We start from the raw sequence: 17134 nt of genomic DNA, 5'->3' as shown, positions 1-17134 counted from the left end.
TCCCAGGGTCTGCTAGCCTTCACCCTGGGACAACCGTTTGACAACACTAGGCACCATTCAGACGGATGGGTGGTCAATGCCAGCTGACAGTGCCTTAATTAACCTGGCCCTGTGTCAATGTGATCGCCCCCTCAGTAACACACACAACCATACATTGACACACACTAGCATGAGGATACAGTCTCCTGGGAAAGAGGAGTCCAACAGGTTCATGTTAAACCACATAATCCTGGCCATGGATGATGACATTTCAGACAGACTTTTCGTCTCCCCACTGTCAACTCCTGCTTCTACACTCTATTTGCTTCAAGTTTTAGTTATTTTCCTAAAGTTCCAACTATTTTCTGTGCCCTCAAAAAAATGTAGTTTATTATTCTTCCAGCAGCACTCATCCTGGAGCTCAAGTTGATATAGTGAGTGTATTTCTGCTCATAAATTGAGCAATAGGTAAAGACTGCATAATACCCAGGCAGCCACTCTATTGGAACAGTGGAAATGGGTCAACGGTTCACTGTAAGGAATCTTACCCCCTCTTTGAGGACCCCCTCCCCTCTAAATCTATTCAACCACCACTGTATCAAATTCAGACTGCTCCCTGTACAATGTGGCTCCTATTTAAAATGCACTGACTCAACTTCCCCTGTGGCTGCCTTTTGTTGCCTGTGTGCGCAAACAGGGCTCCCCATTCAGACTGGTGGCAGGGCTGGGTTTGTGTCCCTGGCTGGGGGGAGGCTTCTAGACCTAAGTCCCCCCATACCCTCAGCAGTCTCACTGGCCTAGTGTCATCCCCTGGACTTCTGCAAGAGAGAAGAAAGGAGGGTGAAGGGAGGGAAAGTGAGGAGTCGTCATCCCCCCCGTCTCTCAGCTGCTGTTTTCATTTAGTGTTGACTACTGGACTCTGAGGCCCGTGTGTTGTCATTCTGAGCAGACTGTTGTTGGTAACATTGGCAGCTTCTAATAGCCCCAGTATTAGCATAAGTGTAGTTATTCCTATTTCTTAACTAGACTCATTTTATGGTCCACACAGTGAAAGTAACCATCTCGACCTCTCTCTCGGTCTCTTTCTACCAGGCGTTTGGGAATGCCAAGACGGCCCACAACAACAACTCCAGCCGTTTTGGGAAGTTCATCCAGGTCAACTACTTGGAGAGCGGGGTGGTGAGAGGGTGAGTACTGACGGTTGGCCCACACTGTGTTGTGATGACACAGTCAATCCTCTGTCTGTCTGAGTAACCCTGTAAACACACACTACATTCCTCCTGTGTGGATGTTCCTGAGTATGTTTGTAAAACTTTATAACACACACACCCACACCGTACTCTGCCCCTTCAACACAAACAACATCCTCATCAGCACACTCACACACCGGCACTCAAAGGCAGCCACAAGGCAGTTACCGTTGAAATTCAGTAGAACTGTAATGTGACTAGCAGAAACCTCCGTGACAGCAGACAGCGGCTGTTACTTCCATCATACCATACAAGGCTAGTGAGAAGTGTATTAGTTGTCTTAGGTTGTTTCTGTTTGAAGCCTGCTGGCCCAAGTTAAAGCAGAGCCTCCTTCCTCTCTCTGCCTGCAGTCTCTCTGGTTACCGCCTGCGTCACACACTGCTCTGCTCTGTCATTTCCTCTCTAACAGAGGCGCTGCTTCCAAACGTTTCAGTGAAGATATTACAAACGCTACACCATGCCCATAGACGTTCGTTTCTTCTCCGCAATGCGTCGGAGTCTCCCAACGATTTTCAGAACAGGAACACATTCTAACCATTCTGATTGGCCCTTGAGACCAATGGTCAGTTCAAGTGTTCAGCAGTCTGATGGCTTGTAGAAACCAACAGGCCCTGAGACGGTTTCAGACCTCCTGCTCCTATACAGTCAGCCTGCCGATAAGGGAGAGAACAGCTTGTGTATGGGGGTCCTTGATGCTGCGTGCCAGTGATGTACTGGGCCTTGCATTCGTGGACCAAGCAAATCCCGTACGAGGCAATGATGCAAATGGTCATGGCACGGCGGTAGTATTTGGAGAGGACCCGGGGGCGGCATGCCAAATTTCGTGAAATGTCACGCAGTCGTTGGTGTACATTGTACAGCAGAAGACTGAGGATACACCCTTGGGGGGCCCCTGTGTTAAGAAAGTGTGGAGGAGGTGTTGCGAATCCTCTCGGCCTGTGGTCTACCCGTCAGGAAGTCCAGGATCCAGTTGCAGAGGGTGGTGTCCAGACCCAGGGTTCTGAGCTTGGTGTCGTGCTTGGAGGTAACAATAATGTTGAATGCTGAACTGTAGTCAATAAAAAGCATTCTCACACAGGAGTTATTGTGTTATGGCTGTGTGAATAGTGATAGAAATGGCATTTTCTGTGAATCTGTAGGCAAATTATTGGGTCCAGTGTGCCTTGTGTGCCATGACCAGCCTTTTGAAGCACTCCATAATGACCGAGGTGAGTGCGACGGGGTGACAGTCATTTGAGCATGTCACATTTTTTTATTTTCTTTCTTGGGCACTGGGACAATGGTGGTGGTCTTGAAGCAGTTGGACTATAGCCTCCTGGGACAGGTTCAAAATGTCTGAGAAGATGCCCGCCAGCTGGTCAGCACACACTGAGGGGTGATAGTCATTTGGGCATGTCACTTTTTTTTGGCCAGGGATGCCACCTGGGCCATCGGCTATGTGAGCATTCAAGTCTTGAGTTTTCCTCACGTCGGCCTCTGAGAGCAAAAGCACCTGGTCGTCTGGAGCAGGGAGTGAGCATAGAAAGTGTTAAGTGCTTCTGAGAGGGAGGCTTCGGTGGGCACCGCACGGCTGGATTTGCCCTTGTAGTCCTTGCCATATGTGAAGCGGGTCTGAGTTCTCGAACATCAATTCAAGAGTCTGTATGGTCTTTGTGTCCCTAATGGATTTGCGAAGCTCATACCTGCTTTCCTTGTACATGTCGCGCGCCACCAAGTCATCAGGGTTCATTTTGCTGACATTGAATGCTGCAGTACGAGCTCTCACCATTGTATGGATATCTCTGTTTATCTAGGGTTTTTGGTTGTGGCATGTCCGGATTGTTGTTGTGGGTAAAACATCAATACATTTCCTAATGAAGCCTGTGACTGACCATCTATATTCCTCAATGTAGATGGAGGAGTCCTGGGTGGATTAATCTTTTGAACATAAATAATCTGTATTCTCAAAACAATCCTGCAGCACCACAAACGACTTCAACGATGGCAGTGTCAAACTGAAGTATGTAGCGAACATAGAGCAGCGGAATAATTTAGTTTGAGTTGTCAGGCAACCTAAAACAGGGACACATTGCTTTTATTGAATTGCTTAGCTTGAGAGGGGTCCAAGTAATTGAATATAGATGGCTGAAATGTTGCCATTGAGACTTCAGTGGCTGAGCTGTAGTAGTACTGGTTGAGCTTGTTATGCTTGTAGTTGAGGGTCTCGGTCTGTCAGTCCGACGCCATTGATTACAGCTAAACAGTTGCTGACGTTCTGCTGAACAATGGCTTGCTGAGCAGCAGTGAATGGAGCAGCAGAGGAACGCATGTACTGTAGCGTAGTGATTTAAGAGTGTTGGGCCAGTAACCGGTTCGAATCCTGGTCCGTCTAGGTGAAAAATCTGTGCCCTTGAGCATGGCACTTAACCCTAATTGCTCCTGTAAGTCGTTCTTCACAAGGGCCTCTGAAGATAATGTATCATAGGCAGTAGCCCCTTAGCTTGGTTGTGGTAATGCATTAGTACACATTCTGGCCTGGCATTGCTTTCTATTAGATCAGCTCTATAAAGAGTCAGCGGGCCAGTTAGTGAAGTTTCCATGCCCAGCACTGGGCATTCTGCCTGCCTGAGCTACTAGTGTTAACCCTTGCCACTCACAGCACCTGTCATCCTGTAAACAGTTGAAAATGCCAGATTGTCTTTGAGAAGTGCCTACATTGGAACACAGTGGCTGTACGATAACATGCTATACACGTCAGAGCTCAGGTTTTCCGCTCCAAAGCGCTGTATGGGTTTTGACTAACGGACGTTATAAACTTGAGCACCGCACGCGTAACAGGAAGATGCCACAAATGACGAAAAGGCCTGCTAATTGCGCTACTTTTCCTCATTTGTTATCCGAGTGTGGGGAAATTCTCTACGTCGAGAGGAGTCTGTTCCGAAAGATGAGACGTTGAGCATTATAATGAATACCGCTTGACGTCGTACAAGCAAAACCACACACCTAGAAGTCCAAATGTGTACTTCTCATTTCCATGTTTTGAAAACTCATGTCATTTACAGTATCAACCTTGATGATCACTGTTTGCTCCACAGTTGCGAGGATGACATGCATTATACCCTGGGTTGTCCTGAACACAATGAGCCTGTGTTTGTTTGTATTGTGCAGAAAAGTATCCGTGGAACACGCACGTGAATGCACTCACGACTCCATTCTGTGCGGACCAAAATGTACAATCGGTCTGAAGTGCCTTTTTGAAAGCATAACACTATAAGATCGTATTTTATAACTTAGCTAGCTAGCCATGATGCCCACCGGACCCAGATTGAGATTTATAATGAAATGTTTTTTGGATTGCGTAAACAACGACAGTAATTGTGTGCCGGTGGGGACGCAGGGCTGTGTTCCAAACAAAACTGTGCTTGCTTCACTTCCTCAACGGCAAAGTTAGAAGAGCTAAAAGCACCTTATAGTTGAAGGCTCTCTCCTTGAATCATAAGTGTACTGAAATGACTTAGGAACTGTGCCCAGCTTGGAGAGGTGTGTGGCCACTTGGAGACACTAGTTAGACCTCACTCAAACCCTAGTTTTTTATTATCTTGTACCACCTACCTCAATTTCAATGACTACTCTTATGTTATACTGACAAATGCTGTGAAAAGTACAGGATATGTAAAAATGCACAAAATCAAGTGTAATATTTTAGATTCAGTCTTGTCAGGTGAACTTTTGGTCTGATCATTTTCCCCATCAAGTGTTTCCCTTTCAATTTATACCATGGTATGTATGCTTTTTATAGTTATTCTGCTAGAAACATTTCATTTTGGCCCTATCCATGTAGGTCAATTTCCACGAATGTAAGGGGTTAATATACACACACCACTCAGCCATTGCCCTGACACTCTATTTTTAGTTTGTCAATAAACAGGAAGATTAGCTTAATGTTTTCCATATGCCTGAAATTTAATTAGAGCCGTTTCAAACTCTTGCTCGTAGTGGCTATTTTGATGCACGTTAACATGACCATGCCACTATGCACCCTGCTAAGGCTGTCCATATCTGGACTCTTTGTTCAAGTCTTTATTGTTCCACTGACCATCTGCCTTTGCTTCCCCTCCTCCTCAGTCACTACCATCCCGCTTTTACGACCCTTACACATGAACTCGCCCGTGCACGCACGTACACACGAACACGAGACACAGAGCCAAGTGAAAGGACCAGACTAACTCCAGTGTGACTTGATTGATGTTTTCATTCTCTCTCCCCTCTCCCCTTTCACCTCGCCCCTCTCCTCTCTCTCTCATTCTCAGGGCAATCGTGGAGAAGTATCTCCTGGAGAAGTCTCGCCTGGTCTCCAGAGAAAAGAATGAGAGGTAAAGGGCAACAGCAGGGGTCATGATCTTTGACCCCTATTGACCTGTGGAGGCCCTCTGTACAAACAGAGGGACGATCCCCTGGGTGCCTTTTTCATATTCAGTTAACATGCCATGTCCAAGGGTGACTTTCGGGCCTAGACACAGAGCTAACTTTTTACCCAGACAGAATATGTGCCAAAGAGTTGCATCAATGTGTGAACTGACTCTATTTTTTTGAGGAATAAAAATGAAATGTATAATTTATTTACCCGTGACTAGCACCGTAGTAGGGCGGCAGCGTAGCCTAGTGGTTAGAGCGTTGGACTAGTAACCGAAAGGTTGCAAGTTCGGATCCCCGAGCTGACAAGGTACAAATCTGTCGTTCTGCCCCCTGAACAGGCAGTTAGCCCACTGTTCCTAGGCCGTCATTGAAAATAAGAATTTGATCTTAACTGACTTGCCTAGTTAAATAAAGGTAAACTAAAAAGTGCTACTATTTCTACTACAAATGCTTTGGTTGGGGTTGGTATAGCCTATAAACAGAATGTTTACCCTTGTTCTCACTAGATGTGTCTGAGTTGTAGTTACAGGAGTTGTAGTATTATAGTATCATGCACTACTCATGTTACTCATATGCCAACACGTCTGTTGAAATGAGCTTCTGTTTTGATCACGTCTGCCTGTGTGTGTGATGTCAGCGAGACTCAGTAGTAAACATGGAAACTCATTATGTCCGTGTGGTTTTACAACAATGCAAGCTGACCGGCCACCTGATGGCAAGACTGGAACAACTGATAGCAGCATTCCCGCTCATTACTAGGCTTGCACCTTATAGACACAGAGTAAATGTTGGGTGGTGGAAACTAATACTACCGCAGTGTTGACTTCTGATTGCTAGGAACACAAGTGTTTCGCTACACCCACAGTGACATCTGCTAAATATGTGTATGTGTACTAATAAAAAGCTATTTATTTCTCAATATAAGAAGCATGTTTTTAAAATTAATTGAATGATTTATTTATTGCCACCTTAAAATATATCACCTTCACCAAATAACAAAATATAAAGCCGAAAACCACACTGTATCCACACGCAAAACAAATTTTACTGAACGCACTAAACATGGTTTTGTGTTCCTGTAGGAACTACCATGTGTTTTACTATCTACTGGTGGGAGCGTCCGAGGAGGAGCGCAGGGAGTTCAAACTCCTGCAGCCTGAAGATTACCTCTACCTCAAGCAGGTACCACACACACACACACACACACACACACACACACAGGTTGGTGGTACCTTCATTTGGGAGGACGGGCAAGTGGTAATGGCTGGAGTGGAAAGTTATCAACATCAAACACATGGTTTCCATGTGTTTGATGCCATTCCATTCACTCCGTTCCAGACATTATTATGAGCCATCCTCCCCTCAGCAATGACACACACACACACTGGTTTTACGTAGTTACACTACACTAGTAATGTTTTTCTTAGCACAGTACATGTATTTCTCTACCTCAAGCAGTATATATCCAGTTACTGTATACACCACTACTAAATCTAGAGCCACATCCCCATTAGTTAGTTCCCTAGGTACTGATCTGATTTTCTGCGGTGTTCTCTTCTGTACAGTTCCTTTTATTATCGTCCCTTAACTACATTCAGAAGTTTACATACAATTAGGTTGGAGGCATTAAAACTTGTTTTTCAACCACTCTACAAATTTCTTGTTAACAAACTATAGTTTTGACAAGTCGGTTAGGACATCTACTCTGCATGACACGAGCCATTTTTCCAACAATTGTTTACTCACAGATTATTTAACTTATAATACACTGTATCACAATTCCAGTGGGTCAGAAGGTTACTTATACTAAGTGCCATTAAACAGCTCTGAAATGTCATGGCTTTAGAAGCTTCCGAGGCCTACCTTCAAACTCAGTGCCTCTTTGCTTGACATCATGGGAAAATCAAAAGAAATCAGCCAAGACCTCAGAAAAAAAATTGTAGACCTCCACAAGTCTGGTTCATCCTTGGGTGCAATTTCCAAATGCCTGAAGGTACCACACTCATCTGTACAAACAATAGTACGCAAGTATAAACACCATGGGACCACGCAGCCGTCATACCGCTCAGGAAGGAGAAGCGTTCTGTCTCCTAGAGATTAACGTACTTTGGTGCAAAAAGTGCAAATCAATCCCAGAAGAACAGCAAAGGACCTTGTGAAGATGCTGGAGGAAACAGGTACAAAAGTACCTATCCACAGTAAAACGAGTCCTATATTGACATAACATGAAAGGCAGCTCAGCAAGGAAGAAGCCATTGCTCCAAAACTACCATAAAAAAGCCAGACTACGGTTTGCAACTGCACATGGGGACAAAGATCGTACTCCATCCCAACTGTGAAGCACGGGTGTGGCAGCATCATGTTGTGGGGGTGCTTTGCTGCAGGAGGGACTGGTGCACTTCACAAAATAGATGGCATCATGAGGACGGAAATTGTCTTGATGTTGCTTCAACATATCCACATCAGTCAGGATGTTACATTTTGGTTGCAAATTGGTCTTCCAAATGGACAATGACCCCAAGAATACTTCCGAAGTTGTGGCAAATGGCTTAAGGACAACAAAGTCAAGGTATTGGAGTGGCCATCACAAAGCCCTGACCTCAATCCTATAGAACATGAAAAAGCGTGTGCGAGCAAGGCCTACAAACCTGACTCGGTTTTACCAGCTCTGCCAGGAGGAATGGGCCAAAATTCACCCAACTTATTGTGGGAAGCTTGTGGAAGGCTACCCAAAACGTTTGACTCAGGTTAAACAATGTAAAGGCAATGCTACCAAATACTAATTGAGTGTATGTAAACTTCTGACCTACTGGGAATGTGATGAAAGAAATAAGCTGAAATAAATAATTCTCTATTCTGACATTTCACATTCTTAAAATAAAGTGGTGATCCTAACTGACCTAAGTCAGGGAATGTGTACTCAGATTAAATGTCAGGAATTGTGAAAAACGGATTTTTAAATGTATTTGGCCAAGGTGTATGTAAACTTCCGAGTTAAACTGTATAATCCTTTGTACCCTGATTCTCATTCTATTCCTGGGTTCCGCATGTCTTAATAATCTCTTTCCCTGTACTTGAACTAGCTCAAGGTAACATTCCCCATCTGATTCAGTGGTAGTAAACCTGGTATGCGGTGTCATTGTTATGCAGTGAATGGCCTGCATATGCTCTGTTCTCCTAGTTTCTTGCCCATATGTGCGCTGCATGTTAATGAACTGCTCTCCCCATTCTCCTGTCTCTGTGCAGGAAAACTTTAAGATCGAAGATGAAGAAGACCTGCGTCATGATTTTGAGAGGCTGCAGCAGGCCATGGAGATGGTGGGCTTCCTGTCTGCCACTAAGAAACAGTGAGTGAACATGCCAATGGGCAGTCAATCTCCACTACTTCAAGGGCACCACACCCCATTTGATCCATTAATTGGCTGTCTAATGCGAATGGGTCATATAGATTTGCGTATGCTGTAGTCGGTTGGCGTTACTTGGATCCACTTGAATCTCCTGCCCAAACGTAGCCAGACAACCCTTTCCTCTGATGCAGTTGTTCCAGTAGTTGGCAGTAATGTGCATCCAATATGGCAGAAAAATAGAAATACTGTAGAAGGAAGGCCTGTTCTATTCATTGTGGTTCTATGATAATGACACGTCTGTCTGCTGCAGGATCTTCTCTGTGCTGTCGGCCATCTTGTACCTGGGCAACGTGACGTACAGGAAGACGTCTACAGGCCGAGACGAGGGACTGGACGTGGGACCACCGGAAGTCCTTGCTACCCTCTCAGACCTGCTCAAGGTAACAATGGCTCTGCTGCTCCTGTCTACACATCAATGAGCGAGTAGTCTTTACTCTGGGTCCTGGAGGGATGCAGTATGTGTGGGAACACTGATTCAGCAAAAAAAAATTAAAAAAATAAGCTAAGCGTCTGTGTAGGAGTGCTGTGATCTAGGATCAGGCCCCATGTTAATTTATTATGATCTAAAATGACAAACTTATCCCTGCTATAGGGAGACAGTTCAAATGGGCCCAACTACATTTGTCTTAGTGGTCCACTGAGACAAATGTAGTTGAGTTTAGAGCTTTGTAAAAATCTGAACATGTGGCTGGTTATCCGTTTCATCCCCAAACAGTGAATGTGTTCTATTATTGTCCACTGACGAAGCCTGGTTCTCCCCAATGATTATACAGGAAGCCTCCTCTCCACTAAATGTATGTATTTTTGGTCCCTAGTAATGTCGCAAGCTTTGAGAATTGTGAGTGTAATGTCATCTCTCTGTGTGACCTCCCAGGTGGAAGAGGAGTTGCTGGTCGAGGCACTAACTAAGAGGAAAACGGTGACAGTCAATGACAAGCTGATTCTGCCCTACAGCCACAGTGAGGTAGGCAACCATAGACTGATATTCAGGGCCTATCATTATCTTGCTGGATTTCTTCCTTGGGATCATTGTGCGTCGGTCTACTCCCATTCACCCTTCTCTCTGTCTCTCTCCCATTCTGTCTCTCAGGCCATCACTGCGAGAGACTCCATGGCCAAGTCTCTGTACAGTGCACTGTTCAACTGGATTGTCCTGCGCATCAATCATGCACTGCTCAACAAGAAAGACATGGAGGAATCTGTCCCGGTAAGAGAACACACACACACACACAGCACAGACCTAGGAATGCAGCTTAGAGTTCCCCTCTCCATGTTTCGTCATTGTCAAGGCCAGACATGTCGGTAGTTCTCCAGAAATAACTAGAAAAAAGTATATTTTTACGCAAATAACAAAAAAAAAGAATCAACTAACCAGAGCTCTAGTATGATATTGGTGACATTATTAGGCCATCTTACCTACATTTCGAACTGACCTACTGTATGTATTTGTTCTGTTCCAGTGTTTGTCAATAGGGGTCCTGGACATATTTGGCTTTGAGGACTTTGAGACCAACAGCTTTGAGCAGTTCTGTATCAACTATGCAAACGAGCAGCTTCAGTATTACTTCAACCAGCACATCTTCAAACTTGAGCAGGTGAGTTGGCCCTATGGTGCCATAAGGACAGTATAACAGAGCTGATCCTATGTCTTTAGCTCTGACCGTGTTATTGGTCCGTTACAGGAGGAGTACCAGGCGGAGGGCATCACCTGGCACAACATAGACTACACTGACAACGTGGGCTGCATCCACCTCATCAGCAAGAAGCCCACTGGTCTCCTGTACCTACTGGATGAGGAGAGCAAGTAAGGACTTCACGCTGCCAAAAATGTGTTGATCTTCATGTGCCAGAAGTGACTGCAGCCTAAAGATTTGCTTTGCTACATCGTTGCCTGTAAGCGGCAATAAATGACATTTTAGATGAGATGCAGGTTCAAACGGTATACGTATCCCCCCTTCTCTCACGCCCTCCATTTTCTCTCCTGCTCTTCAGCTTCCCCCATGCCACTGATAAGACCCTGCTGGCCAAGTTTAAGCAGCAGCACCAGGAGAATAAGTACTTTGTGCCCACGCCTGTGATGGAGCCTGCCTTTGTCATCCACCACTTTGCTGGGAAAGTCAAATACCAGATCAAGGTAGGGATGGACAACCACCCACCAACATAGTCAGACTCCGTGTTTACTATCATGTAATGTCTAGGGGGTTGGGCGAGGCTTCTTGCATTTGTGTAACTGTTCATTGTTACTGACATCTAATTATTGTTCAGTGCGTTAATAATCTTAGCGGCGACTCTAAAATGGCCTCAACATCCTTAACCGTCTCCTTGTGACTCTCCTGGCAGGACTTCCGGGAGAAGAATACGGACCACATGCGTCCAGACATTGTGGCTCTACTGCGCAGCAGTGACCGGGCCTACGTGCGTCAGCTGATCGGGATGGACCCTGTGGCCATGTTCCGCTGGGGCATCCTGCGAGCCACCATCAGGGGGATGGCTGCCTTCAACGAGGCTGGACGTCGCTGGGCTGCCAAGACCGCAGGTACGGGTACAGCTGGGAGCAGTAGTACAGTGCGTGTACAGCTGGGAGCAGTAGTACAGTGCGTGTACAGTGCGTGTACAGCTGGGAGCAGTGGTACAGTGCGTGTACAGCTGGGAGCAGTGGTACAGTGCGTGTACAGCTGGGAGCAGTGGTACAATGGGCGGCTGATTGTATAGGTGTACACATGCTTTAGACACTATAGGAGTCTACAGCCATGTCTCAGAGTTAGAACTGTACTACCTGAACTGTAACATGCACAGTAACCAATAATTGCAGTAGGCTTACTTGTGTTAGCTTAATTAGTTTAGCAGGGCTTGGGGGGGGGGAAACATGAGGCTTTTGAAATGTCAGGTTTTTCCCTGCAAGCTTCAGTCATTATCCGCCAGAAGTTTTGTGTTGACTAGATGAGAAAAGTGGCCCATTGACGTAAGAGGGTATTTTTATAGGGATTAATGGTATTAAATTGAATCAAGGAAAAACAAAGCAGGGAAATGGCCCCTGGAAGGACTCAACTGGATTATTCTGATTTCTGACAGGCAGGAGTCATGTGGTGCAGTCTTTTCGTCTTTTTAGAACCTATATGTGTGTCTGATGTTGGTTTGTGTTTAACAGGTGTGCAGCGCCCCACTTCCAGGACTCCTTTGGGGGAGCTGCAGAGGTCCAACACGCCTGTAGAAAGGATGTACCGGTAAGGCACAGACCTCTGACGGAGAGGGACACACAGGGAAGAAGGGAAACATTTGTCCCAGTATCCACATTTCTGTACCACTTAGAAAGAAGTGATGTATTGCCCATGCATAGGGCCCTCGTGTGTTTTTCCTGTTAGGTCACATGGTCACAAAAAATGGCTGGCCCTCGCCATGCGTACTAGATAGTATGTTAATGTGGAAATTGAGATATACTCTGGTAGCGTTGTGAAATGGGCCATCTTCCTCTACTGTTTTGGGTGTGATGTCGTGATTGACAGATGGGTCTCTCTCTCTCTCTCCCCTGAGGCACAACGGCAGGTGTTCACAGTGATTACAATCTACCAGAGTGCCTTTGGCGTTAAAGCCCACGGGCAATGCCTCAGTTTTCCATCAGAAATCCACTTTAAATGCACAAACCCGACTACCTTGATCCAAGACCAAGTCATCTCACTGAATCTATACTATACAGACAAAAGATTTGTATTTAGGATGAACCAGAATAACTTCAATCAGTTTGCCTTACAATAACAAGCCCCTTACTAGTCCCTGATTGGGGGGCCTCTCTCACAGAGAACACGTTGTGATTTGGTCATCAATCTCCATTTTATTTGTAAAAGTATTTTTAAGAAATCCATTTGTCACAAAGATGACAAATGAAAGGGTGAGCACCTGTACTGTGGGATCTGGTGTCCCAGCGCCTAGGATTACATGAAGCAGGATCAGACAGTGTTATCATGATTATAAATCATAAGATTGTTCAGGAAGTGTATCTGTACTGGGAGCCAAATAGAACTCCCACTAGTCCCCCGGTAAATGGAACTGAATGAAACAGTTGGCTCCCATGTGTGCTTCCTGGTCGCTTGTATGACGCAAGCTCTGTCAAATCCATAGAATCAAATCCATGCAATAATATCTCTATGGTGGAATGAATCCTCCTTCATGTCATCCTGGCCCCTGCGTTTTCTCCCCTGCCCCTGGGTGACGCCGTGTGCTGTTCTCTCCCCTCCACAGACGGGCTTCTATGCTCGATTTCTACTTTGATCACTCTGACGAGCGCCCACTAGAGGCCTTTGAAGACATCTTTGCTAGCTATGAGAGTAAGAAGTAAGTGGACTGGAGGAGAGCAGGAAGAAGGATGGAGGGAGGTCAAGCAGGAGGAAGGGACAGTATTGTTTTTACGGGCAGTTAGCCTCTGGCTCATTCCCGCTCTGAGTTTGCTCATATTCATCATGTCAGAGATACACGAGAGACTCTACGTCATGAAGGTTTGCAGCAGGCATAGGTTTCTTTAGTTTGGAAAGGGAAGTCCTAATATGAAACATGCAGAGTCAGACAACAGAAAAATACTTAATATAAACATCAAACACTGCAAACCTTTTCCCTTATAATCATCAGCATCTTGTTTGTATTCTCTTCCCCCCGTTCTAGCTCTCTATTTTCCACCACATTGCGCTTGTTACTGTCTCCCTTTCTTTCGCTCTTCATCTCTCGACCACGGTAATCTGTCTCAACATCCTAGTTTATTATTGTTAATGTAGAACACAGGAAGGTCTTAGTGCTGCCCTGCTCTGATAATCTACTGATTTTACTGGGAGGAAACAACTGGAAAGGCTGGGCACACTAACATATGGTTAGTATAGCATTTAAGAACGTGTGCACACTAATAAACAGTAGTAGTAGTAAAGTTTAGTTAATGATACAGGTCAGGGCAAGTGCTATACATCTCAGGTCCTGGAGTACTAGTGATGAGGTCGGAAATGTAATAAACAATTGCCGATGGAGAAAGTGAAATGCATCATTGTAGTTTCTAAATGGACCAAAAGCCCCTGTTCTAATATGAGCATTCTCTGAGAGGAACTGAGCAGTTGTGTTTAAACCACCCCTAGCTCCTTCCTTAGGGCCCTACCCCTTGTGTGTTTGCAAAGAGTATAGGTAAGATGGGTATAGCTCCACCTAGGCTTTCGATTAGCTTGGGGGAGTTTCCACCATACTGCTTCCCCCTATCTGGTCCCTTCAGACCTGAAAATTCTGACGACGTCATGTCTAGGGGGCGTTTTTTCTATGGTACCTTATGGGCCCGTCCCTTCCTGCCTGACCTCCCTTGGTTTATTGATCAGAGTGGTAAGTACAGTAATGCATGGATCCAGAGGAACAGCCATCTTAACAACACCAGTCCACCCCAGTTTACCACCAGTATAAAACCAATCCCAGTCGCCAGCAGTGTAACACCAGCATGGAGAAAAGATGTCAACCACTGAAGCTTTGATTCAGGAATGCATGCTCACAATACTTACTTACAGGAGTATGGCGTGTGCGAACATCCACACCGTGCACAACCTCTCACTTTCTACTGCAGCAATGGCTGGGTGGTCTGAACTGAAGTGGCATTGTCCCACATGTTAACCAGAAGTTTTACTTGCTCTCCCGACTTCAGACCTCTAACGGTTGTGTGTGTGTTTCTCTTTGGAAGTGGGTTCTTTGGTGGTGGGGGGTTTTCTGTCGTTTGAGGTGTCCTAACAGCGGTGTTCCTACATCCCCTGCCCTCCCCTTATGCCCCGTGCCCAACCCCCCCCCCCTTATCCCGTCTCCTCCCCACCGTCCTCTTCACCCACTGTGGCCCTTGCTGGGTTGAATCAGGGACATGCATGCCCAGATAATCAGCTCCATTAAGGACTTGCAGCTGGATGGTGAGGACCCTCGCAAGCTGCTGCAGTCCTGGGGTCGCCTGCGGTTCCCTCGACACCTCCTTCAGTGAGTCTGTAGCCCTGGCCCCTTCCAGCTCAGTCCAGCCCAGCTTGGCCTAGCAAGTCCAACCCAGCTCGAACAGTGTTCAACCTTAGTCCTCTTGAGGCATCCCCTTAGTTGCACATTTTGTTCCAGCACTAGCACACCTGATTTGACTACAAAAAAATGTCTTCACCTCACATGGTTGTTAAAGCTCTCAACCCGTGACAGACAGACAGGCTAGGTAATTAGCTGTTTGAGACCACACCTCATGAAAAATGCACCTACGAACAAAGACCTCCTCACAGGAATCCTAATTATTTGCAGAACGATGCCCAACAACACAAGGCTGCTCGTGATAGTGAAATGCAAGGCCCAGATAGACTGGGTCCCAATGTGATGTTGATTAGCATGAGGCTGATGTTGTAGTGCAACAAAGCTTTTGCCCATATGGGTTTTAATGGAAATGCAGAGGCCTTGATAAAAGCTGAGGATGCACTGATGGCTTGAATATCAGCTGCTGCATGAACAAGGACATTACTCACCTGAATGCTTTGGCTTCTAGATGAAACTGTGTATGACTGTGAAGTCAAAAATAACGTAAAAGTTTGTTACAAATTATTGTTTCTTATATAAAACTATAGTTGTTGGGTATAGTCTATGCAAGTATTTTCAACACAGTCAAACAAAGCAAAAGTTGAGTGTTGACCTCACAAATAACACACTGTCAAGCAGTGTAGTTGGGACATGGCAACAGTTCCACTATAAACCGAAGGCTTATATAATGCTCTATATGTAGTGATGAAAACAAGATAGCTGGGGGAACACGTCTCGTAATCCTATAGGTCGTATGGGTCTTGGCCGGGCTGGCTGATTTTGGTTGGCCAGGTTCCCCCTTCCTCCATCCCGCAACCTCCCTCCATCAGCCCTTGTCATCCCACCCATACTCCAGGTGCCAGCCCTCACGCCTCACTGACTGAGCATGACTCACCATACTAACACGGCTCGCCCCCATGCTCACCCGTAGACCTTTTCAGCGACGTCTCTGAGCTGAGCCACTCTCACTAACCTATCCTTTCCCCACAGGAAAAACAAGAACGCGAAGCAGAAACAGATTATACCCAAGGTAAACTTCATACACCATACATACGGCAGCTATGTGCACGCCTATATTAATGTCATTTGAAAAATAAATATAATATACAATCCGAGAATCTGCTGCAATAGCCCATCCGTGACAAGGATCAACGAGTTGTACGTTCCGAGATGCCGTTCTGCACACCACTGTTGTACTGCACCGTTATTTGACTATTTGTGGCCCGCCTGTTAGGGTGCACGATTCGTGCCATTCCCCTTCGACCTCATCAACAAGCTGTTTTCACCCACAGGACTGCCACTGACTGGATGTGTGTTTTTCGCGCTAAGGTTAGGTGCTATCCAGACTTGTCCGTCTATTGCCAGAATGCTAACAAAATTTGCACAAGTAATAGTGAATTTCCATGGAGGCTGCTAGCTAGATATGTTAACAAGCGCAAATGAGAATAAACTAATTGCAAAGACAGGCAATCCAGCTCATAAAATTATACATATATAGGTAGGAGCTAAAAAATTTAATTTTTGTTGAGTTTGGACATAATACAAGTGAATGAGCTGCATTGTGCAAATGAACAAAGTTTTGACATGCTTGTCAGAAGGAAAACGATACTCTGGCTCTGGAGCAGCATGTGTACACGCTGTGTCTGTGTGGAGTCTGGAGTCGCTAGGGCAATGGGCCTGCCTGCTGTGCTCTGAGAAGATGGGGGAGGAGCAGACGGGTCAAGAACGGAGGACAAAAAAACGCAAGGATATCAAAAGATGGCAGTGGCATCTGTACAGAACTCACCCAAAGGGCTTTGACTCAAGCACGGCAGAAAGCTAACACAATATGATGCCCCTTCACCTTATTAATTAAACCACTTACTTGGATAACAAGCAAGGTAACTTAGGGATCGCGTTACTGCAGAATTCATAGTTTTTTTTACGCAGGAAAATATAAAACGCATAAGGAATAGCTTGCTGCGTTTTGTGAACAGATCTAAAATGCTTATTATTGTAATTTCTGCTTGGCATCAGACTGATTTTGTGCTTGTGTGAATTCTCATCCGAGTGGAGAAG

General features: G+C 45.6%; 1 protein-coding gene across 27 annotated transcripts in view; it reads left to right on the top strand.

Annotated features, from left to right (window-relative positions):
* The window catches only part of LOC110524184 (unconventional myosin-IXb), a 95347-nt gene that overhangs the window by 57368 nt on the left and 20845 nt on the right, over positions 1-17134 (top strand). For 10 of the 27 annotated variants that reach the window (XM_090235399.1, XM_090235405.1, XM_021603592.3 and 7 more), the window contains 15 exons: positions 1072-1166; positions 5519-5581; positions 6707-6806; positions 8871-8971; positions 9282-9411; positions 9906-9995; positions 10122-10238; positions 10492-10626; positions 10714-10835; positions 11024-11165; positions 11372-11567; positions 12180-12255; positions 13268-13360; positions 14894-15007; positions 16067-16106. In XM_090235399.1, the coding sequence (XP_090091525.1) occupies positions 1072-1166; positions 5519-5581; positions 6707-6806; positions 8871-8971; positions 9282-9411; positions 9906-9995; positions 10122-10238; positions 10492-10626; positions 10714-10835; positions 11024-11165; positions 11372-11567; positions 12180-12255; positions 13268-13360; positions 14894-15007; positions 16067-16106 (1614 nt within the window). The remainder of the gene's footprint in view (positions 1-1071; positions 1167-5518; positions 5582-6706; positions 6807-8870; positions 8972-9281; positions 9412-9905; positions 9996-10121; positions 10239-10491; positions 10627-10713; positions 10836-11023; positions 11166-11371; positions 11568-12179; positions 12256-13267; positions 13361-14893; positions 15008-16066; positions 16107-17134) is intronic. The other 17 variants (XM_090235413.1, XM_090235416.1, XM_090235410.1 and 14 more) reach the window with 3 other exon arrangements.

The sequence above is a fragment of the Oncorhynchus mykiss genome, chromosome 5, assembly GCF_057628025.1.
Source record: "Oncorhynchus mykiss isolate SJ-2025 chromosome 5, ASM5762802v1, whole genome shotgun sequence".
NCBI classification, from domain to species: Eukaryota; Metazoa; Chordata; class Actinopteri; order Salmoniformes; family Salmonidae; genus Oncorhynchus; species Oncorhynchus mykiss.
Note: the sequence above shows the minus strand (reverse complement) of the source record. Positions and strands in the feature narration are given on the sequence as shown.